Source organism: Lagopus leucura, unplaced genomic scaffold (genome assembly GCF_019238085.1).
Source record: "Lagopus leucura isolate 7727_CA_CO unplaced genomic scaffold, USGS_WTPT01 Super-Scaffold_73, whole genome shotgun sequence".
Lineage (NCBI taxonomy): Eukaryota > Metazoa > Chordata > Aves > Galliformes > Phasianidae > Lagopus > Lagopus leucura.
Window position 1 is genome coordinate 94,641,084 of NW_024962252.1, and position 24,081 is coordinate 94,665,164.

Consider the following 24,081-nt stretch of genomic DNA (forward strand, 5'->3'; position numbering starts at 1 on the left):
TTTTTGCTTAACTACATATCTACAGCATCTGGAAGAATAGACAAAAAACTGATGTAAATACAAACATACAAAAAGGATTTATTGTAAACAAAATATGTCTGTGTGCAAACAGTTAGGAAAATAGATTTCTGTTCTTTAGAAATGGCACATGACTTTTTAAGATGTAAAACCCATAAACCTACCCTGTAGGTACTTCACCCAGTAACAGTGTGCAAATTAATTGGTCCATTCAGCAACTTACATCACTGGCTTTGATTTTTCTTGCAGAGTGGAGCTCAACTCTGAGGTTTAATGTTGGCACTTACAGTCTATTTCTTAATGTCTCTGAAGTAGAAGTATAGATAATGACCCAACAAAATGGAACAGAGTTGTACCATCATAAGGCCTGCCTCTGTTAGTGTCTCAGGCCCTGAGTGCTTGATCCCCAGCCCAAACTTGTTGTATGATGCTCCTCAGCATGGACCCATACTAGCCATGGGAAGTATATTCCCTTCTTTGCTTGAGCCATAATGATGACGCACAGGGTTTTCCTCTAGCCTGTCAAATTCATTAAGGTGGAAGTGAGCTGCCAGTTTGTTTACCATTCTTTTCAGGGTGACAAAGGCTGCAATAACTTGGAAGATGAGGAAGAGGGCAAAGATGATATTAACTGATCTTTCCAATGGCTGAATGTTCAGACCTTCATTAAATAGCAAGAAGAGAATTACAGGTAACTGCAGAAGGAGAGTCAGGAGCCAAAACCCAGCCAGCTCAGGGACCTGTAACAGGGAGACATCACCATCTGAAAACCGGCAGTTAGAGATGAGGGGAAAAAAAAAGAGGGGAACTAAAGTTCGTAGAGAAAACCGTTTTTTAAAAATAAATCTTCCAAAAGCCAGGACATAATGTGAAATGGAAAATAAGATGCTTTAGTGTTTCCATATAATGTGTTTTTAACAGAAATTATATCTTAAAAAAACAGTTTTAAGGAGTGACAGTGGTCACCTCTGAGGGAGAAATCCACAAAAGTTAATGGAAGCTGATGCTAAGGTAATAGAAGGTAAACAATATCACTCAGAAATACCCACCTAATCAACATAAATCTCTCAGATGAACTGGTAGATTGCTTTATTTATGCTCAGTTGTAAAAAGCTCTCCTCTACAAATTAAAACATACATATGGTAACGTACCTTCTCCTGCAGGTTGCCCATGTATCCCAGGTAGAGTCGAATGATCTCTATTAGAGAAGTCAGGATCATGATTGTGACCAGGATGAATTTGTAGTAATCTGACAAGACTGGATACTAGAGGGAAGAAAAGAGTAAAAGCTTCTGCCATGCTTCTTTATAACATGAACACACTGTTAAATGAACACACTGTATGCTACTGTAAGTTGACAGTGCTATATCAGCTTTCAAATATTCTTGAGACTCCAGTTTCAAGGATTCCTCCAAACAAACCTACTAAATTCTAACTCCAGTGACTTCCATCTCTGTACTGGTGGGTTTTGATAAGAAAATTTACGCTTGCAAATCATTATTTTCCTTCAGGACTCACCTTCAGCTGGAGCATAACAACTGTGCTGAGCCACCAAAATGGGAAAAAGTAAACGTTGAAATAGAGGGACATCTGTAGTGGTAAACTGGAAAGTATTTCGTTATCTGCAGATAAAAGAAGTCTTTATCACTCCTAGTTTGTTCCATAACTTCTTTCAGTAACTGACAGAAAGTTTGTGCTCCTTCTTAGCTTCAAGGAGGGCATTAACACTTCTCAGTCAAATTAAGTGTTAAAAGTATTTTTTTTTTTAATCTATCTCATTTTAGGCTATATTATTTCCTACCATCTAATCCAACTTCCAGTTCACATGATAAAGAATTTTTATCACGTAGTCATAAATTCAAGTTGAGTAAGCCATAAAATACCAGACAGTCAAAAACCTGACCGATAAGCTTAGCTCAAGTACTGCTGTATACTGATACTGCAGAAATAGGAAGCGCTAATTTTATTGCTGCTCTGAAGAGGATGGTCAGAGTTTAGGTGAGTACATATTGGATTATCTTCATTTTGTAGATGACCTTCCTGAGCAGATTCTAGGCATATAATGCCCATTCTTGTTTTCTGAGTCTTTAAATAAACATGGATAAAAGTAACATTGCAAGAAACCTGTAATTGTTTTAGATCTTGATTAAAGAATTTCAAATATGTGTCAAGCTAAAACTTGTCTTTTAAAGAATGGTAAGAACAAAAGATGTTGATACAATGAAGAAAAACAGCAAACAGAATTTAAAGTCTGCAGAATTCAGTGTGTAGAATTTAATCATAGTTTTAAAAGATCAAACTGAAAACAAGGAAAAATTTTAAGGGCATTCCAATTCAATGGTTCATTTTTAACAAACCATTTATTGCCATATTAACTAATAAGTTTATATTACAACAAATTTACTTCAATTACCAACAGATCTACTTCTTACATTTTCCTCAAGTGAAGTCTGTAGGTATATCTTCACTTGGTGAAGATAGCATCTAAGCGTGTTTAGAAAGTATTCACTGTGACCTGCTTTGTATTCAAGTCTTATTCCCCTGTCTGTCTTGATGATATTCAATAGGAACTTAGTCCAACAGCCACAAGGTTTTCCTTCCAAACTCAGAACCCCCCTTCTTTTGACACTGTCTTCTCTTTCTGTACCAACTATTTCCATACCTGTTTTTCTTCCATCTCAGTCTGGCATTCCTGTTTCCAGTTCAGCCACATGCATCTTGGTACAATCTGTTCCAGAAGTCTTTATGCCAGATGCAGGAGCATTTATTCAGGGTAGTTACTAGACTAGATGGGAGGGGAGGAGTATTTGGGAATAGAACTGGGACAGACCTTAAGGACAGGGTGTGAGGGGCAGGAATTGATTAAACTGAAATAGAAAGTGCGAGAAAACCAGCATCTATTTTTAATAATCCCATTTTTAAGCATCAACACTTTACTGCATCTACAAAGGAATGAAAATCTATAGGTACTTCAAAACCAATTTTACTGTCTGTCTAAATTTATTTCAGCTCTCCTAACAAATCAGTCTGTGGACTTGTGAGGACACTCAGAAACAATTTTAAAGGATGCTGGACCAGGCTCTGAGCAACTGATCTAGCTGTTTGTTGTAGGAGAGTTGCACTAGATGACCTTTAAAGGTCCCTTCCAACACCAACGATGCTATGATTCTGTTTTCATCTTTCAAAAAAACAAGACCATCCAAGCACAAGTAACGCTGTTTCTTCTCTGTATGTATTAGATGAAATTGCAATGCTTTGTAGCCATATGTAAAAAGAGAGAAGCCAAGAGTTCTAATTTAAATTGTGACGATGAAAATATTGTGGTACATTAAAGGTTGAACTGACCCAGTATTGGTATTTTTAATTTCTGCTCAAGTTTTAAAATAATTTTTTGAATGAATGCATAGAAATAGCAAATTATAATTCATCTTTTTATCCCTAAGTTGAACTTGTGATTATTTTCTAGAATAGCAAAAATACAGGAAAATGCCAGGCTGTATTGCAGTGGCAAATTTGATGCAACTCCCTGAAGTATGTGAGTGTGAACTTGAATGCCTGACCTCAAAAAAATTCATGATACATTTGCCATTGCTTTCAATAAGCTGAGGCTTCTTGTAAGAATTTTCATGAAAATAGGCTGAAATGACTGAAAGAGAAGCTGTTCTGGGAGCCTAGAGAATGTTTCAGTGTTGTCTGATACACAAAATGAGGAACTGATACGTATGCTAGTAGTGTAGCTATGCTGGCACAACTACATAAAGTTAATGAGTGCTCCTGTGTTGAAATAACTTTAATCACCTTGGAATGGATTTATCGGTTGAAATTCATGTTAACCTCCATGAACGTAACCTGCCTATGCAGACAGTTTATTTCCATGGCTCCCGTCACTGCAAAGGAATAAAACTGCAGGCTTTTTGCAGGTTTCCCTCACAATAGGACTAAGGAAAAACTCTCATTTCTTATGGATATGGATTATGTCCTCAGGGATGGTCCTTTTAGACTTGGATGAGGGAGGAGAAAGCAGGGACGTTGCAGTCTGAGTTTCTTCTGTCTAAGTTCAGCTTATAGGCACACCTCTTTACGCACTGCAGTCCGTCCTCTGTGAGGGCTGCTGAGCTCAGAGCAGCAGCTCAGTTCTTCTATTTGCTCCTGGTGTTCTCTACAACCCCGTATGCTTTTCGTTCTGGCAGCCCGGCGCCGGCCTAACAAAGGACTTTACCCGTAACGCTTTATGCAAACGCACGCGCTTTTAAACCACAGCGCGCCCCGCCCTGACGGCCTCCAGGTGACCGTTGACGCCGCCATCTTGGCTCCTGGAAGGGCCGCGCTCCCCCGCCCTGGCTGCTCCCGCCGCCATTTTTGTTGCTGGCGGGCGGCCGCGCTTACCTGCGCGCTCGCTGGGGTACTGCGGGCCGGCGCGGCGGCTGTCGGTGAAAACGGTGCGGCTGAAGGAGCCCAGCCGGCGCCGCAGGGGCTCGGGCAGCGACATGCCGCGGGCCGCTGTCGTCCTGGCGACGGGGCGGGGGCGCGCAGGCGCGGTGGAGACGTGGAGTTTGGCCAGAGGTGCCGGGGCGAAGCGCGGTGCGGTGCAGATTCGTTCTGGGGAGAAGCGATGCGGGCAGGGAACTGCGTTCCGCATCGCCAGGATGAAGGAGCAGCTCGTGCCCTGCACTACAAGGAGCGATAACAGCAGTGGTTTCGTTGTGCCTGGTGTGACGCGTCAGTTCTCCCAAATCCTCCCCATTTCCTCTCCCCCAGAATCGCATTTTGCTACTTTACCGGCTGATCGTTTCCAGTATGACTTTCCAGACTCAATTACCTCTGAATAATTTAAAGCCGGGTTTAAATTTAATTTCTTTCTATCCCACTGGGAAAGCCACAGAAAGAGACGGCCAATAAAGCTCAACTTCTGAGAAATCCACTTGGCTTACAAGCAGACGGATGGTGTGCTATGTGACTGCAGAGTTCTGCAAATCAAATGTGGCAGCAGGAATCGGCACCAAGCCTTCCCTCCCAAACAAAACCAACCAACCAGCCAAAAACCCAAAGCAAACCAACCTGAAGACCTTCAGAAGAGATGAGGAGGAAGTGATTTTCAAATAATGGCAACAGATTGGAAGGCAGAAGGTATTACAGATACCTCCTAATTTCAAGGGGTACTGTGCATGTCCCATTATGGGCAGGGAAGGCAGCAAGCTTTACTGCATGAGTGCTCTTAACATAAATCTTAAGGTGCGGGTGAGGCTTATTCCTATTTTACAGGTTAAACAGGTGAGGTTTAATCTTGAGAAATGCTCTTTGAGGTTTCTGTTGCAATCCACAGAAGAGGGCACATCATTCAGCACGTGTCCTGGACCCAAGGAGGCAGATATTCAGTGAGAAATATTCCTTACAGGCATCAAAACATAAAACAAAGGAGATGAGGTGCCTTTTGTTACACAAGATGAGTTTGTGGAGCAGTGAGCATAGTGATGGCAGTGCTTGCAACAGTTAGTCTGCTTCCAGGGGGGAGTAAAGCAATATAAGCTGCAGTCACAGAGGTACGTGTAGTTGTGTTCTAGCTAGATGTGGACTCCAGAGCTCTGAGCTGTGAGGGCGCTGGAGGTATGCCAGAGTTTCAGTGATAAAAATCTGTGAGTGGATGGCTGGCTAATTAGCTATCTATCTGGTAAATAATTGAAGAGCTTAAAAATGACTTTAATGTACCAGGAAACATTATGAAAACCAACATTAATGTTAGGTAGGCTTCTGAGCATTAACTGGTGCAATCTATATTTGTTGTCTTGCCAATTTCCAGTAGGTGCTAGGAATGTACTTCCTGCCAGACTCAACAACTGTAAGGGTGACTTTTGCACTGTCTTGCAGATCTCACCATAAAGCAATCAGCTACAGACAGTGGCCAGATAATGTATCTGTGTGATATTTTCAGTGAGACTGCCTGAAACTTTGTTATGCTGCTGTTGCCTTTGTCCTGATCTTGTTGACTCCCTTTAGATTAGGAGGACACTGGTCACATGCTCTCAGTTAACTGGACACAAGGAATAGGTTTATATGAATTAGAAGTATGGCTGTGTTAAGTGAGATCCTCAAGGAAGTCTCAGGGTTTTTTTTTTGTTGTATAAGCTAATGGCCCATTAAGGTTCAATCTTTAAGGATTTTCCTTTTGATTACTTTTTCAAAAATAAAGGGAAGAATTTTTCTAGGACTGCACAACACCATTCCTTTCTAGTTGCCAGTGGCTTTGAGCAGGGGCCGTGATCATGCACTATGATGTTCTTACATTCCCCAATTCTAAAATTATGTCTAGCATACACCCTACTAGCAGCTCTAGAGTAGTCAGTGGGACTTTGCAAGATTGGGTTCTGCTCTTTCAAAAACTGTGAAGCAATCCAGCTTAGAAGTCACTGAAGTGAAAAACTAAGTAGTCAGTCAAGGAAGGGCTGGTGGAATGCAGGCACCACAAGAGATGCGTGGATTTGCCATGTGAACTCAATTTCCAGACTCAAGGTGTGAATCTGTGATATTTGGCAGCCTTACATTTTCAGCAGATGGCCAAGCATCCAACGCATCCCTGTGAAATAAAATTGTGTGCATTTTCATTTAATATTTTTGTCTGTGCAGATGCTTAAAATATTCTGAAGATGGAATATACTCTTTGTTTTTACTAATTCTGTTTTTGGTGGTTTTTGGTTTTTTTTTTTTTTACACTAAAGCACACATTTTTTGCCCACTTTATGAACAGACTTCTGGTTTTTTATATTACAGGTGGAGAGCACCTACTCAAGTTTCAAGCAAGAGAATATTAAAACTTCATGGATTAGAACACCCAGACAGGTCAGAGTTTCCTTGTAACATTAAGATATCAATGTGGGCCATAAGGAGTGGAAGGAGGACGGAGGTTTAACTGTTAAGTGACTGTAACAGTTACGATGACCATCTGCATGAATACATAAGTTAATAGTGTTTGTGATGAGACTGTTTTTGGCTTTTTCTTTCTTTGTGTCTATCCCCTGTCTTAATATTTAAGGTAGAAATAACCGGATTTCCAACTCTGTCCTTCAAAATAAGACCATGTGCAATAAGACCATTGCACAGCATGTTACATGACCATTTTATTTCTCTCCACACATGCTAGCTATAAATAAAATAGAAATCTCTGAAAATCTGCCTGAAAGCTTTAAATCAGAGGAATATTGGATCTTTGTGTATCCACAGTAGTCCAACTAAGTTGGTAGACACTGGCTTGGCTCCCAGACCAAAGCTCCTGGGGCTCTCTGGCAACAGCTCTAAGCCATAAACACCAGATGCAGTATATCTAATGAAATTAAATATCAGCAGTTTTTTACAGTTGGCATTTCAGAAACACAGAGTTCATTTAAATGGTGCCAGTGGTTTATCTGTGTACCTGAATTGTAATTGCTGTATTTCTGAATTTGCTGATGTGGAATCTCAGAAATGCTGTTTTCCCTGGGATGCCTGTGCGTCTGCCTTTCGTGTAGTTGTGAGTGTGCAAGCAACAGCAATAACACACTTCTTTACCTGATGCTTAATACCTGCACAGTGTTTTGGTAGAAATGCTGTAAAATGTAAAAAGTGCTGGTGGGTTAAGATATGAGCAAGCAAACAGAACACAGGCTTGCTTTCTCCTCCTGTTCTCAGAGTGAAGTGACAGATTGTGAGTTTGAACAAATTACAGCTGCCACGAATGCATGTGTTTGAAAGGATCATGTTATGAGCTGTGACAGTGCTGTCAGAGAAATTCCACAGCTGTGCTCCTGGTGTGCAGTACCTCGAGACAATCTTTTCCCTGTGTCACTTGTACATTAGTCCCTGGTGTTTGTTTAACACCTACAGGGTATTTGTGTCTGGTAAACAATTATTGTTTCTGATGAGATCAGTCTGATGCTCCTGTTTGAAACATTGCATATTGCTGCTGTCGTGCTGTGCGTTAAATGTATCTCGGTTATTTCAGTCCTAAGCATAAAGACATTAAAGACCTCAAAAACAACAGCAAAAAGGCTATTACTTGCACCCATGGATTGATATCCTTCTTGTGCTTTGCATTTAGATGGAACAGCTCCCCTGCTTGTTTTATTTTGTTGATTTGTAGTTTCGCCAAGCATTGGGAAAGTCTCAAGGCTAGCACTGCTATTGAACAGGCTTTACCATTTGTGTTGCAAAAGTACTTGAGATTTGTATGATACACAAGGAGACTACAGCAAGTGTGTGCATTTTGAGTTAGATTCTCATGTCCGCAAAAATTCTTGATGAACACCTCCCTGTGAAGACAGGCTGAGAGAGCTGGAGCTGCTCAGCCTGGAGAAGGGGAAGCTCTGGGGACACCGATAGTGGCCTTTCAGTATCTAAAGAGGGACTGTAAGAAAGAAGGGGACAAACTTTAGCACAGTCTGTGGTGATAGAAGGGGAAATGATTTCAAACTAAAAGAGGGGAGACTTAGATTGGACATAAAGAAGATTTTTGCACTAAGAGTGGTGAAGAACTGGCACAGGTTGCCCAGAGGGGTGGTGGATGCCCCATCCTTGGAGACATTCACAGTCAGGCTGGATGGAGCTCTGAGCTACCTGATCTAATTGTAGGTGTCCCTGTTCATTGCAGGGCAGTTGGACTAGATGGCCTTTACAGGTCCTTTCCAACGCAGAAGATTCTTTGATTCTCTGTATGACCGGACTAATGCAGATGAGTCCATTCTTTTCTAGAAGTGGCTGAGGAATAGCCAGAGAACAGCATGTTATAGCACTGCAAACAGACTTCAAGTCTTGTTTTTCTCATCATGAGCTTTGTCAGCAAACTGGTTATCATCCTGTGCTTTCATCCTCTGCTTGGAGGACACATTCTGCCTCAGTTACACCTGTGCACCTTAGCAGGACTCAAGACAACCAGACTTGAGACTTGTTCTTTCAGGTTATATGAGGGAACTTGGCAGGGGCTCTCAGCTGTTCTCAGTAAAGCATGTTTTGTCTGCTCTGCTGTTAGAATAGCCAAACTGTCCTCTTTGTGCAGAAATGCACTCTGAGAATCCTACCTCAGATCTGGAGTCACTCTGCAGACCTTGGCAGCTTACAGAGAATTATGTGTTAGAGGGTGTGATGGCTTCAGCCTTGGTATCTTCTTTGCGTGCACAGGGAGGTGAGGTCAGCTTTCTGGTGGTAGTTTTAGCTATCCTAAATATTATGTGTACAATCCAAAGCCTTCATTTCTCTGATGGGTTTCCCCAGAAAGCTGATCTTGGGAAGGAGTGGTGCATTTACTGCTTATGTTTGTTCTGTCCTTGTTATGTTTGTGCTGTAGCAGCACCCTCAAAATTAGGCTGGTTATTTGGATATCCAGATATGCATTTGTATTTCCAAACAAGAGCAAATTCTCTCTCTCCTTTGTAGCTTTGTTGAATGTAAAGGTACCTGTTGTGTTGTCAGGTCAGCATCGGTGTGTTTCCATTGTCCATACTTCATGTCCAGACTGATGATTCTGAGGATGACTAGAAATACCACAGAGGCAGAGTTCTGGTTCAGCACCTTTAGTTCAAGCATCGTGAGTTACGCTTTTGGGGATGCTAGTGCAACACTGCTGCAATCTATGGTATATCTTTGTTAGAATATGAATTTGGCTGTGTATTTTTAGGTTTAAGCTCCTGGCTGTGTTTCCAAACAAAACAAAATGCCTCAAGTTCTCATCAAAGAGTACAGGAGAAAGAGTACAGTGATTTCCTGAAGTTCTGAAGAGCACTGAATTCTGTCTTTATTGCATTTTCGGTTATTTAAGGCAGAGACTTCTTATTTGTGTGTATATGTTGGCTATATGCACTGTCATATCTCAGACTCAGCTGTGGTACCAGTTGCTGTAGTAGCATGAATGATCGTTCTGAACTCTTCAACCAGCTATCTCTAAAATATTAAATCTCTGTTGTCATTTGAAGATGGAGTTTCTCATGTAACCAGAATCTGTGAAGCGTTATTTAAGACTGGAGAAAGTCTAGAAAGATTTTTGCTCTTAAGATGGTGTTTAAAATCAAGGATTTCCTTTCCTGCATGCTGAGTTATGAACATTTGTAGTGGAGGAGGCAGGGTTGAAGGATCTAGTCTTGCTTGCTTTCTTGACCTCTCTGTCCCTGAAATTCTTTATTACAGGACTCAGTTGAAAGTTTTCTTTTTTTTTCCTTCCCCTCAGACTTGTCTACAAGATCTTGCCTGCCTACATGAAATGCTGGGTGTATAACTGCAGCATTTATTACATCAGTATCTTAAAACATCAGATGCTGGTGCAGTAGCTCTAATTAGAAATGCACCAAGTGCTAAGAGATGGCTTGTGTTGTTCTTCAACTGCAGCATCCACAATGAGAGTCACATTTAGCCTGTGTTTGTGCATGTCTAAATGACTAGAGGTATCAGTGAGAAAAGCTGTGAAGTGCCATAATGCTGTGATTTTATTTTTTCTGAGATTTTCTGCTTTCTTTCACAAAATTACCAAAGTTTAGCTGAGAAAGACCTGTGCTGAGGTGCTGTATACTTTGTATTATGGTGTGACATTATGCATTTTGCCAACATGGTCAGTCAGAAGTAATTAAAATGGAAAGCAGAAACCAACAAACCCACTTTCTACATGGAGGCACTAAACTAGTTTCTCTTGCCTTTAAAAAATTTATGAATTCCACCAGGTTTTGCCTCTTGTAACTTGGTGTATCTGTGACTTCTCTAAAATCCTCTTTGTAAATTGGCAAGCCCTGGAGAGGCAATTTCATTCTGGCCAACCCTGTCCAAACCACACCTTTCCAATGACAGTGACAACTCAAGCTGCCTGGCTGCATCTATTCTGGTGCTTAACTATCTCTGTACAAAATGAAGTACTAGTATCTAACCTAAGCCACACTTTCCTCAATTTCTACTTCTCATCCTACCCATTATAGACATGCCACTAATTCTTTCTCCAGCTACCCTTTGATTTCTGTATCTTGTACTCCCCCAATTGCTCTTTTATAGATAAAACAAGTCTAGTTGAATGGATCTGTGCTCGTTTATGCTAGATGTTTGTCACAGTAGGTCTGCCCTGATGTCACTGAGAGGAAACCAGATGGGCAGAAAGGGCAAAAGAAGTGTTTCAAACTGCCTGCTGCAGTATCAGAAAGCCCTCATTGATCACAACTAAAGGACATGTTCTTTCCTTGAACGTTAAGTGTGGCAACCTACTCTACTAGGACTCAGGACTGATATTTCTGTCCTGCCCAGATTAACAGATGCCTTGAGAAGTGTATAATTAACTTCATAAATACATATTATAAAATCATGGGCAATGTTCTCACTGTAATGTATTTTCCCTGAAGGAAAATATGTCTGAGTACAGAAATCAGCAAGAACTTGATGCCAAATGTGGAATGGAAAGGAATTCCTAAGGCTGGAGTCTGTCAGTGGTTTTTGTGCGTGGTCTTCTACTTTGAAGAATTAGTTGTGGTGTTACCTTTCTTCTTATCCTCTGATTTCTGAACTCCGTATCAGTTTCCTGAAACACAACAGCATGTATTATGTGCATACATAACATTTTCTTGGAGATTTTTTACTGGTCGCTGCAGGTGAATTTGTTTAAAAAAAAAAAGTGAGCAGAAGGAATATAAGTCAGTGGTTGCTCCTGTGCTGAAAGTGGATTTTTCAGAGTGTAATACTGTAAAGGAGATTATTTTCCTACAAGTCTGTGAGATTGGAGAACCCTGGAGGTGAATTTTAGCAATCCTCATGAAGACTGTCTATTGTAAAAGTCTCAGTTATCAGATGGGGAGGACATTTAACATCAGATCTGAGTTAGCTGCTTGAATTTACAAATCAATCTTAAAGCTGTTGGCACAGCCAACTTGACATTCAGCCTTGCTTCAAGGAGTCCCAGTTTAAGAGCATCTCAGAAAAATTGCTAGGCAGTCCCTCTGTGAAAGTCAGCACCGACATAAGGTTCTGTGCTGAGAGTCTATTCCTGAATCCCACTGACCCTCACTTGTGGGAACGTCTGCAGGCAGCAGACATGGCACAGAAAAGCTTGCAGATTGCCCCAGCTTGCACAGTGACTGAACAGCCGCCGGTTAGAGGTGCACAGAGCTGCTTCCTGCCAGGGATGCATTCTGCATTGCTGGGAGGGAACGCGCTGTATTCCAGTAACTAAGTCCAAAAGTCGCATCCTTGTGAAGGGTGAATTCAATTGATGGAATATCTTATCCTTCTGTTATTTCCATTTTGCTCTCTGTATGTCTTTCTAAGAGTGAATGTCTGCCAGACGAATATTTTGGAGTAGCTTTTCACTATATGCATTTCAAAGCAGAGAGAAAGAACAGTTAAATTTCACAATGTCACACTACTGCGGGAGAAAACTTACCTACTAGAGCTTTGAGTGCAACAGGTGAAAATCTCTAATTCCTTGGGATGAGCTTATTTTTGCTAAGAGTAGACAACTCTTGTAGAAACATTTTCAGTCCTGAAATTGACTGAGCCCAATCAAGGTCCTAATAGCACTAAGCACTTTGCTGAAGTAGATTAATGATGTGATTTTTTTCTCTTTTTTCCACATAAAGCAAGCCATACAACTTCAGTACAACCTTCTGCAGTGATCTTTGTAATTGCTGGTGCAGTGAGAGCTTGCTTCTTGTCCACTCTTGATTTGAGCTGGTTCAGCATGTGCTGAGTATAGAGTAAGAAATACTTCTCGGGTAGGACTGCTACAGAAAGGGTAGTGAGCATAGGAACCTAGATAACAGGCTTCATCCCATTCCTCTGAGCCTTAACTTGTCTTGCTGTGATATTAGTGGGATCAGAAATTAGGACGATGTTGAGCATAGGTTAGGTAGCAGTGAAAAGAGACAGCATGAAGAAAGATATCAACATGCAGTCTTTATCTAAAGAAGAATTTTTCATCAGATTAATTTGGTTTTCATCCTGCACTTCCTTACGTATAAGCAATTTTCTAGTCTGGGACACTGAGAAACTGTCAAAATTCCTTTGCTTACCAATACCTAAATTTTCACTTAGAACTTCCATCAAATTGAAGTGCTATCCAGTTTGCAAGTGTTGGCTGGTGTTTAGGCTTCTGGGCTGATTAATTTCACATACTGCTCTCTGGAAATTGTAGTGCTCCATTGCATGGCCAAATATTGGCTTAGAGTCTGGAAAACGGCTGGTGATCCAGCTGCTTTGGGGCTCCCAGCTAGAGATGCAATAAAGAGGTCTGTGCCTCAGAGAGGCTCTGCCTTGTGAAATTAAAGTTACTCTTGGGTTATACCAAGACACAGGCCCTTAATATCTGACTTTAAAAACCTCCATGATCACAAACAGTTCTGTGTTGTCCTCCCAATACTATACATCTTCATTATGGCAATGGGTTAAATCTAGCAGTAGAGTGTAGAGACAAATGCATCATGTGGGTGCACCTCGATTCTTCCTTGCAGATGATGTCTCAGACAGCACAAGTATGCAGTGATCAGCGTGGCACTGCTGGCATGCTGTATGTGGTATGCTCTTGCTCTAGTGACTAGTGGCACAGTATGCTGGAGGGGCTTCTTAGCTGCCTTCAATCCTTGTGCTTATGCAGTAATCCCTTATGCACACTACAGTGTGCTCATGGTGGTTTCCTTTCTGATGCACCAAGGTTAATTCATGCAGGAGTACTCTCAATTGTAATCAATTTTGTAGTGAGTGCAAGGTCCTCCAGCAATTAGTGCACTGCTTAGGTACGTCTGTGACCTGCAACTGATACAAACAATGCCACTGGTAAATGCTATACAGATTAAAAAATCCTAGAACTGTAGCTGATCAAGTCAACTCAATCCCCAGTCTTCTCATCTCTACGCCATGCCATAAGGTATTGAAGGCATGCTGAAAAAGCACAGTCCTGATCCAGCTGCGCTACTTATGCATGATGATAGCAAGAGAGCACACTGAGACATGCACACAGAATTAGTTTGGACCAGATCTCAGCAAAATGACCATGAGTGACTCATGTAGTCCTGCTCACTTTGATCTAACTGCTTGCCTTGATATGGAGGAGCAAAACGCCATAGCAGAGGGTCAGTGCTGACGCTGCCAAGCTAATTTCAAATGATACTTCCTCAGTGCTGTACAGAAACGGTGACTTCCTAAGCCTGATGATGAGAAACCAAGAATCAAAACCAATGGCTGCCTTTCTGCTTTTTGGACAGATTTTTTCTCACTGCATAATCCCTTTGTAGCTCCAGGGAGAATTTCTGGTAAGTTGTGTCTGTCATTGGCCTGAAGCGCAGAGTCTGAGCAGTGTGGGATTTAAAGCCTAAGAGATGAAGTACTTGCTTACAATTTTGCTCTGTGAGAAAATGTTGGTACATTTTTCTCTCTGATCCTGTAACTTGTAAGAGAGAAGGAAATAAAAATTGACTATTAACCAGTTTAATGCATAAATTACTCAACACTTTGTTTTTCTCTTTTCAGACTTAAAAAAGAACAACAACAAACACACCAAAGCAATCAACAACAAATAAACAGAAATGTGTTCAGTGTTTCCACCCTATCTACAGACAGCATGAAGTGTTCGTAGACTTGGGAGAAAACTACTGAACTTGACAGGTCGCTAACCGGTGTGTGTCCCCATTGCTTATGCTCCCCGTTGTACAAGCACTGCTGTACATGGTTGTTTTGAGCATCACTTCTTTCAGCCACTGGACACAAGTGTAGGAAACCCTATGATCTTACAGACTGACCTTGGCAAACTCTCCAAACAGTGGGAAGCACAATGGTCAGAACCATAGAGAAAAGGCAGTCAGCTGATACAATTTGGCACAGCTTCCACCATGGAGATCATATCAGAACTGGAAGTAGTATTTATTGTCCTTGATGTAGATTGTAGCGAGAATCCAGTTAGACTATACTTGGATTTGTGTGATAGGGTCAGACTTCAAAACGGAAGTCTGCAGCTGACTCATTAAATGGATAGAAATGCCATTTCTCAAATAGCATGTAGAACTGACGGTGTCTGACATTTCAGGATGTCTCTAAAACTCAAGTCTGGGATACATAACATCTGTAGCCCATCTGTGTCTTGCTTGGCTTTCCAGGTATCTTTCAGGAGGTACCTTAGAATGTAGCTGTCATAAACCAAACCAAAGTAGGGCAACTGTTTATTCTAAAGAAAAAATCTGTTCCTGCTGAAAGCAGCAGAAGTTAGGTTGGTAGGTGCCATATTTTTGCCCGGTTTCTCATAGTTGTATGAGATTGTATGTACAGTATACTTTGGTGTTCTATTTTTTTTTCCTCACTTGCGCTGTTTTCTTTTGGCTTTGGGGAGGAGGGTTGTGTCCCTGTAAGCTCCTCAGTAAGAGGTCTGCATTTACATAGCTGGAGCCTGAGCATGGCTCACCACTTATAACTGCTATTTCTGTCTGTTCTGCTTGAATTCAGATACCAATAGTCAATGGATGCAAAGGCTACCCACTCCTGTTGAGGCAGTTTGCTACCATAGTTAGCATGTAGGACCAGAAGCATACTGTGTTCAGCAAGCACAGGATTAAATTTGGGTTGTTTTGTGATTAGCATTTTGTGGAGTAGAGGGATGGAGTTACATTTATAGTCAGTTCAGAACTTTACCCTGAAATATGAGCGTGTGCATAGTTTAAGTGACTTTTCAAGTGAGTCCAAAAATACAGTTTATCTCCAATCTGAAAATTTTAACGGAAACTCTTTGAAAATACTGTTTGTTTTAGACACCCCTCTGACTCTTCATTGGAATTGGTCACTGATGTAGGCTTGTTGATTTGTGCAGCTGAATATTTCATTGCCAGAGTTCAAAGGCTCCTACAGAATGCTCTGGGCAGAATCAAAGCTGGATTCCTCTACTAGAAATTCAGAGTAGTTTCACTGACTTAATAAATGCAGAAGCAGATTTTTTCTTTTCTGAAGGGTCTTCACACTAAGTTACATGATTTTTCTCACCATTTTTGGGAATTTGGCAATTGTTGAGCTCATCTCACAGTGATCTTGGCCTGCTTCTTAAAGATGCATATAATTGTGGTCTCTCAGCAGTAACAACTGTGTAAAAGATGATTTCCATATTCGTGTTATGAGCTCAGTTTTTTCCTCAGTTTATTGCTGACCAGTGCATCTAGAAATCTGCTGTTATTCTGGCTGCCGCATGTCAGTAGGATATTTTGAGTTTTCTCAGTTCTCCTCTTATCATTTATTCTTGCATGTCAGGTAGTGTTTCAAGATAAACACCTCCAGAATAGCTATTTCCTCAACCTCATCCTAACCCCAGTCATGTTCTAGTGTGAATGCTGATTACAAAGACACTGTTTGACTTGTTTACAACCTTCTTGTTCCCTCTGCTTCCAGGGGCTCTCAAAGACCTTTTTTTTTTTTCCTAGACGTTTTCTTCTTGATGTAGTTAACATATTTTGAATTATTTCTTCCGCACTTTATTCTTATGAATTTTTCTTTGATTTTTATTTTTCTTGTCCAAATTGATTCCTCTGTATTAAAGACACGTGGTTGGGATTTATGATGCTTGAAATGGATGCATGTTTGGCCCTAAAACTCATCCCCTGCTATACTTCTGGGAAGGAGTGCAACTTTTCTGTATGTCTAAAGTAAGTATTTCATTGAACTCTGGCAGGCATATGTGGCACTTATGGGTCCAGAGAACATTTATTTAATCTCCATGAAGAGAGGCAGAGAGTGAAATCTTAGATCCATCCAAATCAGTGGGGTTTTCCCTCAGTTCCAGCTGAGCTGTTTGCCTTTATGTTTGCGTTTGTGATCTCTAGTTTGGCCTCCAGCAAAATGTGACTGAAAACACAAAGCAGGATTTTTAGTCCCATATTCTGGGACGAGGGTCGGCTTATTATAGTAAGGGATGGATGATTTGGAGAACCAAGTTTTTTCCTGGTCCTCGAACTGGTCCCTAGAAGATACTTATTTCTTATCTTATACCTTACTTATAATTATTATTATAAGTGCCGTTAGAATGCTTAGTTTTGCTGGTGTGTTGCAGTTGTGTTTGAGGTTCTGGAGAAACTCTCCTTCTGCAACATGCTAAGCCCCTAAAGCAACAGATAAGCTTAAGTTACAGGTTTAGTTAGGTGCTGAAGTGTGTTGCCTGGATGAGGCCGTAGTTTGTTCCCTATGAATTGCAGTGGTGTGTCCCAGTGGAAGTCATCTGGTTTGGTGACAAGCATAGTTTATTTTCTCAGTAGAGAAGTCTGCTGAAATCAAAGGTGGATTGAATGGTTTCTCTGTATTGCCATCCTTAGCTGAAGAGCAGTTTAAACAACAAAAACTGTCAAGAGTGCTTATTCAGAGAAGCAATGTTGGGAGCTGAAGATAAGAGCATTTATCTTCACGTCAAAACTACTCAGTGTCTTTGATGGACTCCCAGCACACTTTAACAAGGAGCTTAGGCTGGAAATGCTGGAATGTGAGGGGTCTGGGGGATGGTGTTTATCCCAGCGAAACGTGGCATACATCAAATCAATTACACGGTGCAAATGTATTTCCCCCCATCACGAGACTGCATTGCAAGCTCAGAAAATATGTTCTTCTAGGCAGTAGAAGAGCCTCCCTTTGGATGCTGATTTAATGTGAAATGTATATTAAAGGAGAAAGAGACAAAGAGAGAGAGAGAGAGGGAATCTCATATGTTCTGCAGCAGATTGCCACATTGATCTTGTCATTTAGGCAAACGCGGCCGAACCTGAGGCTATGAGTCTGTGGGATGTGCTGTGTTTCTGTCATGAGCTGTCATCCTCAGAGAAGCACAAGAGAGGCGCCGTAACGGGGTGGAAAGTGTAGTAATAAAGGGATCAACGAGCCATTTAAGAGCATATCAAAGCTGGTGCCAGTTTGTGCCCGCTGGTTTGGCTTGTGCTCGCCTTCAGCAGCTAGAAGGCACTTTGCTTGTGCCTTCTCCCCCAATGAAGTGCTGATGGGGAAGAGGCAAGACATGAAGGAAGGACTCTTGATTCCATCAGAGCTGCTCCCATGCATGCTGCTTGGCATGAATGCAGCTGTTCTGTGTGGCTCAGACCCCAAAAGACTCCTCTCTCTGCCTGCCTTTGCAATGGACAGGCAATGAGCTGCCCAGCCCTCCTAGCTGCCATCTCTGGATCAGCTCCTCAGTGAGCATTTCTCCTCTGAGCTTGCACCCCAAAATTACAACCAGAGTTATACATTGCTGACGGTCTATTTGGGAGCTGGCTGGAGCACACGCAGTTCTGCAGCAACGAAATCCTAGATCAAAAACTTTCCTGGAATAATTATCTCAGTCAGTGGCTTAAAAGCCTGGTTTAGTTTAAATGACCCTTTTGGGAGGCATTGCAAGACTGGTGAGGGCCACAGCAGGACAACCGGAGTAGCTTCCACCAGACAATTCACTCAGACACACTAGCAAACTCTTCCTAATTAATAGCATGTCTCGAGCATCCCACTGCCTGGATGTTTATACTATGCTGTCCAGAATGGTGTCAGCACCTTGGGATACTTGGGTTTCTCTGAGCAGAACAAAGACACTAGAGAGCGCCGTGTATTTGCAGATTTAGCGTTGGGAAGTGCGGTCTGATGTTGTGAGCGCTCCCTGAGGAGACAGCAGGGGGGATAAGCGATTGCAGGACCCAGCCTGGTTTCCATGTCACTCTCCACGTGGACTCTGCCATCCTCTTCCTTGTGGGGAGGAGTGAGAAGGTCACGCTGATTCCAGCAGTGCTGGAAAATAACTGTTCTTGCATTTTCACTGTGTGCTGTCCTATATCTTTTCCCATTACCTGAGGTCCCCAAGCTGCTCTCTGTCCTAAATTGGCAGGGAAGCAGTTTGTATGGCATGGCATCACGTTGCTGATCATGCAGTGGTGCTGTCTAAACTTCCATTAGGGTAAGTTGGTTTTTTTTTTCTTCTTCTTCTTTTTTTTTTCCCCAGTGGAATTTTTCCTATAGACAAAATGAGGCTTTACCAAAAGCTGATTTATCTTTTGGAAGATGCCTTGCTTCATGTATTCAGAAGTAGTTTTTAAACAAAAACTTCCACATTTTTTTTCTTTTCAGCAGAATGATATATAGATATTTCAGAATTTAAGTTTGCCGTGTTTCTCCTCCTCTTCTTATGTTAGTAAGTGTAAAACGCTACATGAAGACATGTAGTCGCTTTTCCTACTTCATCTCTTTTTATTGCTTTGTGAATGTTTTCATTATCTTGCCATTTCTGAAAACATTTCACATTGGAAAAGCTCCAAAATAGCAAAAGGCAAAGACAAGGGTGGAAAAGGAAAAAAGGTGACAGTGAAAAGATGTTCAGGAGGAACCATTTTTATTGCAGTTTCCAGCAGGAAGAAAAGAGAAGAGGGAATACACTTTTTTAGTTCATCAGAAGTCCTAAGGGTGTAGATGTTTAGAAGCTCAATCAAAAAGAGCAATCATATTTGGGTGTGTCTGAATGGATGTATTTTTTCCTGTCCTGTTTTGACCTTCCTTGATTCTCCTTGGCATTACTGCTGGTCCCCTCTGCCCCTTAGGCTGCGTGGGAGGCAGCTGGAAACTGCAGATAAGAAGGATCCGTGTGGTGGAGCAGCCTGGGAGCAGTGACCACAGGCTGGGAGGCTGGAGTTGTCGTGCTCTGGGAAAACTGCAGTCATTAGGTGCTGCTCAGAGGAGCTCCTGCCCAGAGAGAAGCCACAGATGGGGAGCCTGTGTACTTTGAGGGCTGGCCCTGTGCGTTCCATGCAGGGGAAGTGTGAGCTATCAAGCACAGATCCGGATGGTACTTACATGGAAGATGATGAGCCTGGTAACAGGTGGAAGATTACTGACTGCAGAAATTGCTTTCCAGGAAGAGTCTGTAGAGATTTTATCTTTTTGTTTGGAAAATGCTGAGTCTCTGCAAATCACTGAGCACAGTGAAAAAGACAACTCTGTGAACAACGCTCTTGAAATGAAGAAAAATTAATCTTAATTTAGAAAAATAGGCAAAGTGCTCAAGCCCCAGCAAGGTCATGGAGGTAGAGTTTGGTGGAGGTGGTGGCAATAAATTTGAAGATTTCTTCCCATTTCCTAGTGCACTGGCTGAGACACTGGTAGGAAGCATGACGTGTCTCTCTGAAGGCTCAATATCCTGTTAAATACTCTGAGTTAACTGTGCGATACCAGCAAATGTTATTAATTAAACAGAAATGTAGATTAAACACCTGGTACCTTGTGAACAATTTATTGGAAGCCCCTCTGCACTTAATATCTAGCAGATAAATATGCAGATAGGATTCATGTTAGACTGATTGCTTACACTCTGTATTTCCATCTTTAAAAGCTCTGCCAAATGTTGACCAATTTTGATCGAATTTGGGCAAGGAGTAGAGGTCTGAAGAATACTTTTTCCTGGAAATCTGTGTCAGAAGAAAAGAGACCTGTGGGAGTATGGTCCTCATGGAAGGACAGCCCTGGGCCCCTACAGCTTCCATCTCTGTTATCCAAGGAGTCGTAGTAGGAATAAAGATAGTAGGAGGGAGCTGGAAGTTTTTGTGATGGGAGTATTGCTGAGCCGCAAGTATCCTACAGGTATGATGGCTGGAGAGGGTGAAGCACATAGGATATAAACCTACAGAAAACTATTCCTCAGAGTTCTGCTGCTCAGAGAACAAGGCGGTTGCTGGGAAGGCTGGATTACAGCTGGATTTCTCCATCATGGTGGTTGGCATGTGTTGTGTTACAAGCGGGCAGGGGCCTTTTGCCTACAGTACGCTGAGGAGAGCAGTGCTATTAATAGTTTCCTTACTCAGGATGGCTTTACTCCAAGCCTCTGGGTAATTTATATCTCAGGTAGGCATGCTGTTGTTTAACAAGGATAAACACTGAGAAATGAGAGCCTGATGTGGGACCATATGCTCTATAAGCAGCAGCAGGGTTTGTGAAGGGTAGTTCAATATTCTTCGTACTGCAGGAACAAGCATAAGCAGATTTTTTTAAATTGGATTTTGAGACAAAGCACAGCTGGTACAAAGCTACAGCAGGAATTCAAATACTGCTATTTATTAATGCAGTAAGTGATTATTTACAAGTCATGGTTTTTTTTTGTTTACTCTTTAGTACTCTGACAGCCATAGACCTTTGCAAAAATCAACTGCTTGTTCTTGCAAAGCCACTAGAATGACAGTATTTTACCTACAGCCTCTGGGAGGCACTTGACAAGGCAGGATAACTGGGATTACCTCTGGAAGGTTGTGGCTTCTATCTTCTTTGGCAAAGAATGGATGGGAAGCAAGAGACAAAGCATGTGTAAATTTCCTTCTGGTTAGCACAAAAATAGCAAGTTGGAAAGAAGTCATGCACAACTTGACTATTTCTCTTCTCTCTGCTTAGAGAACTAGAAAGTGTGTTTGACAAATGAGTTATTTTATCAGCCCTTCAGCAAAAGAAAACCTTTTTGAGCATGAAAAGCACCATCTTTTTCCAGTTACTTTGTTGTTCTCAGTGTTTTGGGAAAGATGGTCATTCAGAGATTTATTTTTTTTTCAAGCTTGGTATTGTTTTCTTTTTAAACAGGAAAAGAGCTAGCATATATAGCATATATAGCATGTAGAGACATTAACTGGTTGTCTCTTCCCTGCTTAAGACTGTACGTGGAAAATGAAAACCCAGCAACCATTCTTAGTGCACATGGGCTTCATAGGCTCCATAGTATTTGGCACAAGGCAGTGTGCAAGATGAAAGTGTGTCTCTTGACAGCCAGCTTTGTACTGGCAGCCTTTACTCCAGGCAACAAATTAATCCACTCAACTGTGTTCTGCATAATTGTTGATACTGTCTTAATTGGTACCATACGTTTCTCTGTGTCGACATGTCTGTCATGTTAATGTCTGGGGACTATTGTTTCCTGCCAACTCGGGAACAGCATAGCCTGCTCTATCCTAACTAAGCCCCTACCTAAAGAGCCTCAGTAAGAAGTTTGACATTATGGCAAAGAGAAAATCTAGAGCCATGTTGAGGCATGGTTCAAAATTCACGCAGAGGAGACTCCTGATTTCAGTAGCACTTGGAGACGAGCCAGCTCATCCAGGGTTCCCTGAAGAGAATCCAGTTCAGATCAAGTCAGGTCCAAAGGCAAAAGAGCTCATTGCCTGTTCCCAGGAAACATGCAGTGGGGGCTGGCAAGCGTTTTCTAAGTGTGTTGCAGATAAGCTACAGGGCAAGACAACTGCAGAGCTAATTGACCCCAGTACGCTGGTGGCTTTGTGGATCGGGATTAGCATTTTGAATTTTACTCATTAATGAAGTGGCAGCCAAGGCAAGTGCAGGCTGCCCTCCTTCCCTCTTCTCCATATGCTATGGTAGAGAAGATCCTGGGGAGGTAGAGAGCTGGGTACAGCCCAGGTGGAGAGGACTGTGCGTGAGCATTGACAGCAGTGGCTCCCAAGAGGAAAAGGCCATCTTGTTTCTCCTGCTGCCTCATCTCTTAGATGAGAATAAATATCATTGTTTTGTTTCACCAAGGACAGTTATTAAAGTCTGTGAGCAGTCATGATCTATAGGCGTAGGCATCTCACTGAGTACCGTATAGAAAATGAATAGTTCTGTGTTCAGATAAATGCTGGAACCATACACGGTAGACAATACATGGACCAATAACATAAGTGGTGTGGATCAAATGTTGAATAATTTTTTATTCATTTGGTGCCCCCTCTGCTAAACGCTGAATTATCTGGCGTGGAAAAAAATGTCATGTGATTGTGAAATATAAGGCTCTAGCATAAGGTAATGGGCAGGGAGAGCACATGAGTTTGTATAGGCAACCTCACTTTCAGCACCTCCAGATGCTGGGTTACTAGACTTAGTTCTGCAGTGAGTTTTTTTTACTGTACTATAGACTTTGAACACACACACACACACACGCACACACACACGTGCTGTCTCATTTCTTCTCGTTCTGCTCACGCAGTTAATTTGATATGAACCGCACTAATTTATATTGGTTTATGTGCCATCATCTCTTGTTCAATCTGTTGGCTAGTTTTTAGACAAAAATGTTTACCTAGAGGTGAAAGAAAGAACACTTCTCCCTGACACTTGTGAGAATATGTAGGCTACTGCTAGGCTTGAAAAGCTCATTTAAGAGAGCAACAGAACAAATGGAAACATGTTTTGTGGAGGTTTTAAACTCATGTTGGCTCTTGGATTTAGAGAAGGGAACATCAGGAGGGGAATAATGAAGAACTTTTGTATGGTCTTTTTCAAGCATAACTAGAAAATAGGAGAGATGCTCCAAAAGTAATGCTTCCTATTCTATTTTGTTGGCCCAGGACGTCAGAGGTGGATGTTGATGGTATGGCAGTACTGACTGAACCTTCCCACCAATCCCATTATCCGTGTTGTTGCTGTGGGACAGATGGCAGGAGAGGGGCAGTCTAACAGAGTGGCACCTGACACGGAAATGTGTCTGAAGCAAAGAGGTGTCATTTAATTCCTTCATGTGCAAACAATGGCACCCACTGGCATTTGTCGGTGCTTGCTAAACATTTATGGAGACCAAATAGTGAATGTGAGCACAGTGAGGAGAGGGTGGTGCATTTCAGCAGTGGTGACAGTGACATGGAAGACAAGACATATTGCACATGGCCATGCAGATTTGTATAAGCATGGCAAGCAGGCTCCTGTTCATCGCTGGTGCAAATGCATTGCTAATGGTGATGACTGCATTGAAAAATAGTGCTTTGTAGCTGAGAATTTGCCCTATCAAATAGTGTTACTGTGTTCTTTTTATCTGCTGTAGTTTCCATGGAAATAAATAGGAGGCATTACTTGGAGTAACCTACGTATGCCAGCTGAACTATAGTGTTTTATTTCTGAGCGCTGGTGTCCTCAGAAACCTGCATTTTGCATGTGCAGTGCAGTGGCAATGTTGACAATCATACTGCTAAAAACAAATGTCATTCTTTAAAAAGCTGTGGGCTGCCTCACCCTTTGTGGTTTCCAGAAACTGGTAAAAAAAAAAAGCTGCTTCAGCAAATTGACACAAGAGACAGATAACTTGGCTGAACTGAAGGAAAACTTTAATGCAAAAAAATTCAAAATGG

At 41.8% G+C, this 24,081-nt stretch overlaps 1 protein-coding gene across 1 annotated transcript; it reads right to left on the reverse strand.

Moving 5' to 3' along the window:
• Window positions 1-237: 237 nt before the first annotated feature.
• TMEM17 (transmembrane protein 17) lies at window positions 238-4,508 on the reverse strand. Its single transcript, XM_042862210.1, has 4 exons — window positions 4,406-4,508; window positions 1,538-1,641; window positions 1,171-1,284; window positions 238-758 (listed from the first exon to the last, which is right to left on the reverse strand). Exons 1-4 carry the CDS (start codon window positions 4,506-4,508, stop codon window positions 453-455), a joined length of 627 nt encoding a protein of 208 aa, XP_042718144.1. The 3' UTR covers window positions 238-452.
• Window positions 4,509-24,081: the final 19,573 nt, after the last annotated feature.

What these genes read in the sequence shown, in the direction of transcription:
- TMEM17 (XM_042862210.1), bottom strand. Translation starts at nt 4,508, where the DNA reads ATGTCGCTGCCCGAGCCCCTGCGGCGCCGGCTGGGCTCCTTCAGCCGC. An exon ending in TTGTTATGCTCCAGCTGAAG is followed by an intron (nt 1,285 to 1,537) that starts GTGAGTCCTGAA and finishes TCTTCCCTCTAG; the next exon opens with TATCCAGTCTTGTCAGATTA. An exon ending in TGGGCAACCTGCAGGAGAAG is followed by an intron (nt 759 to 1,170) that starts GTACGTTACCAT and finishes TCCCTGTTACAG; the next exon opens with GTCCCTGAGCTGGCTGGGTT.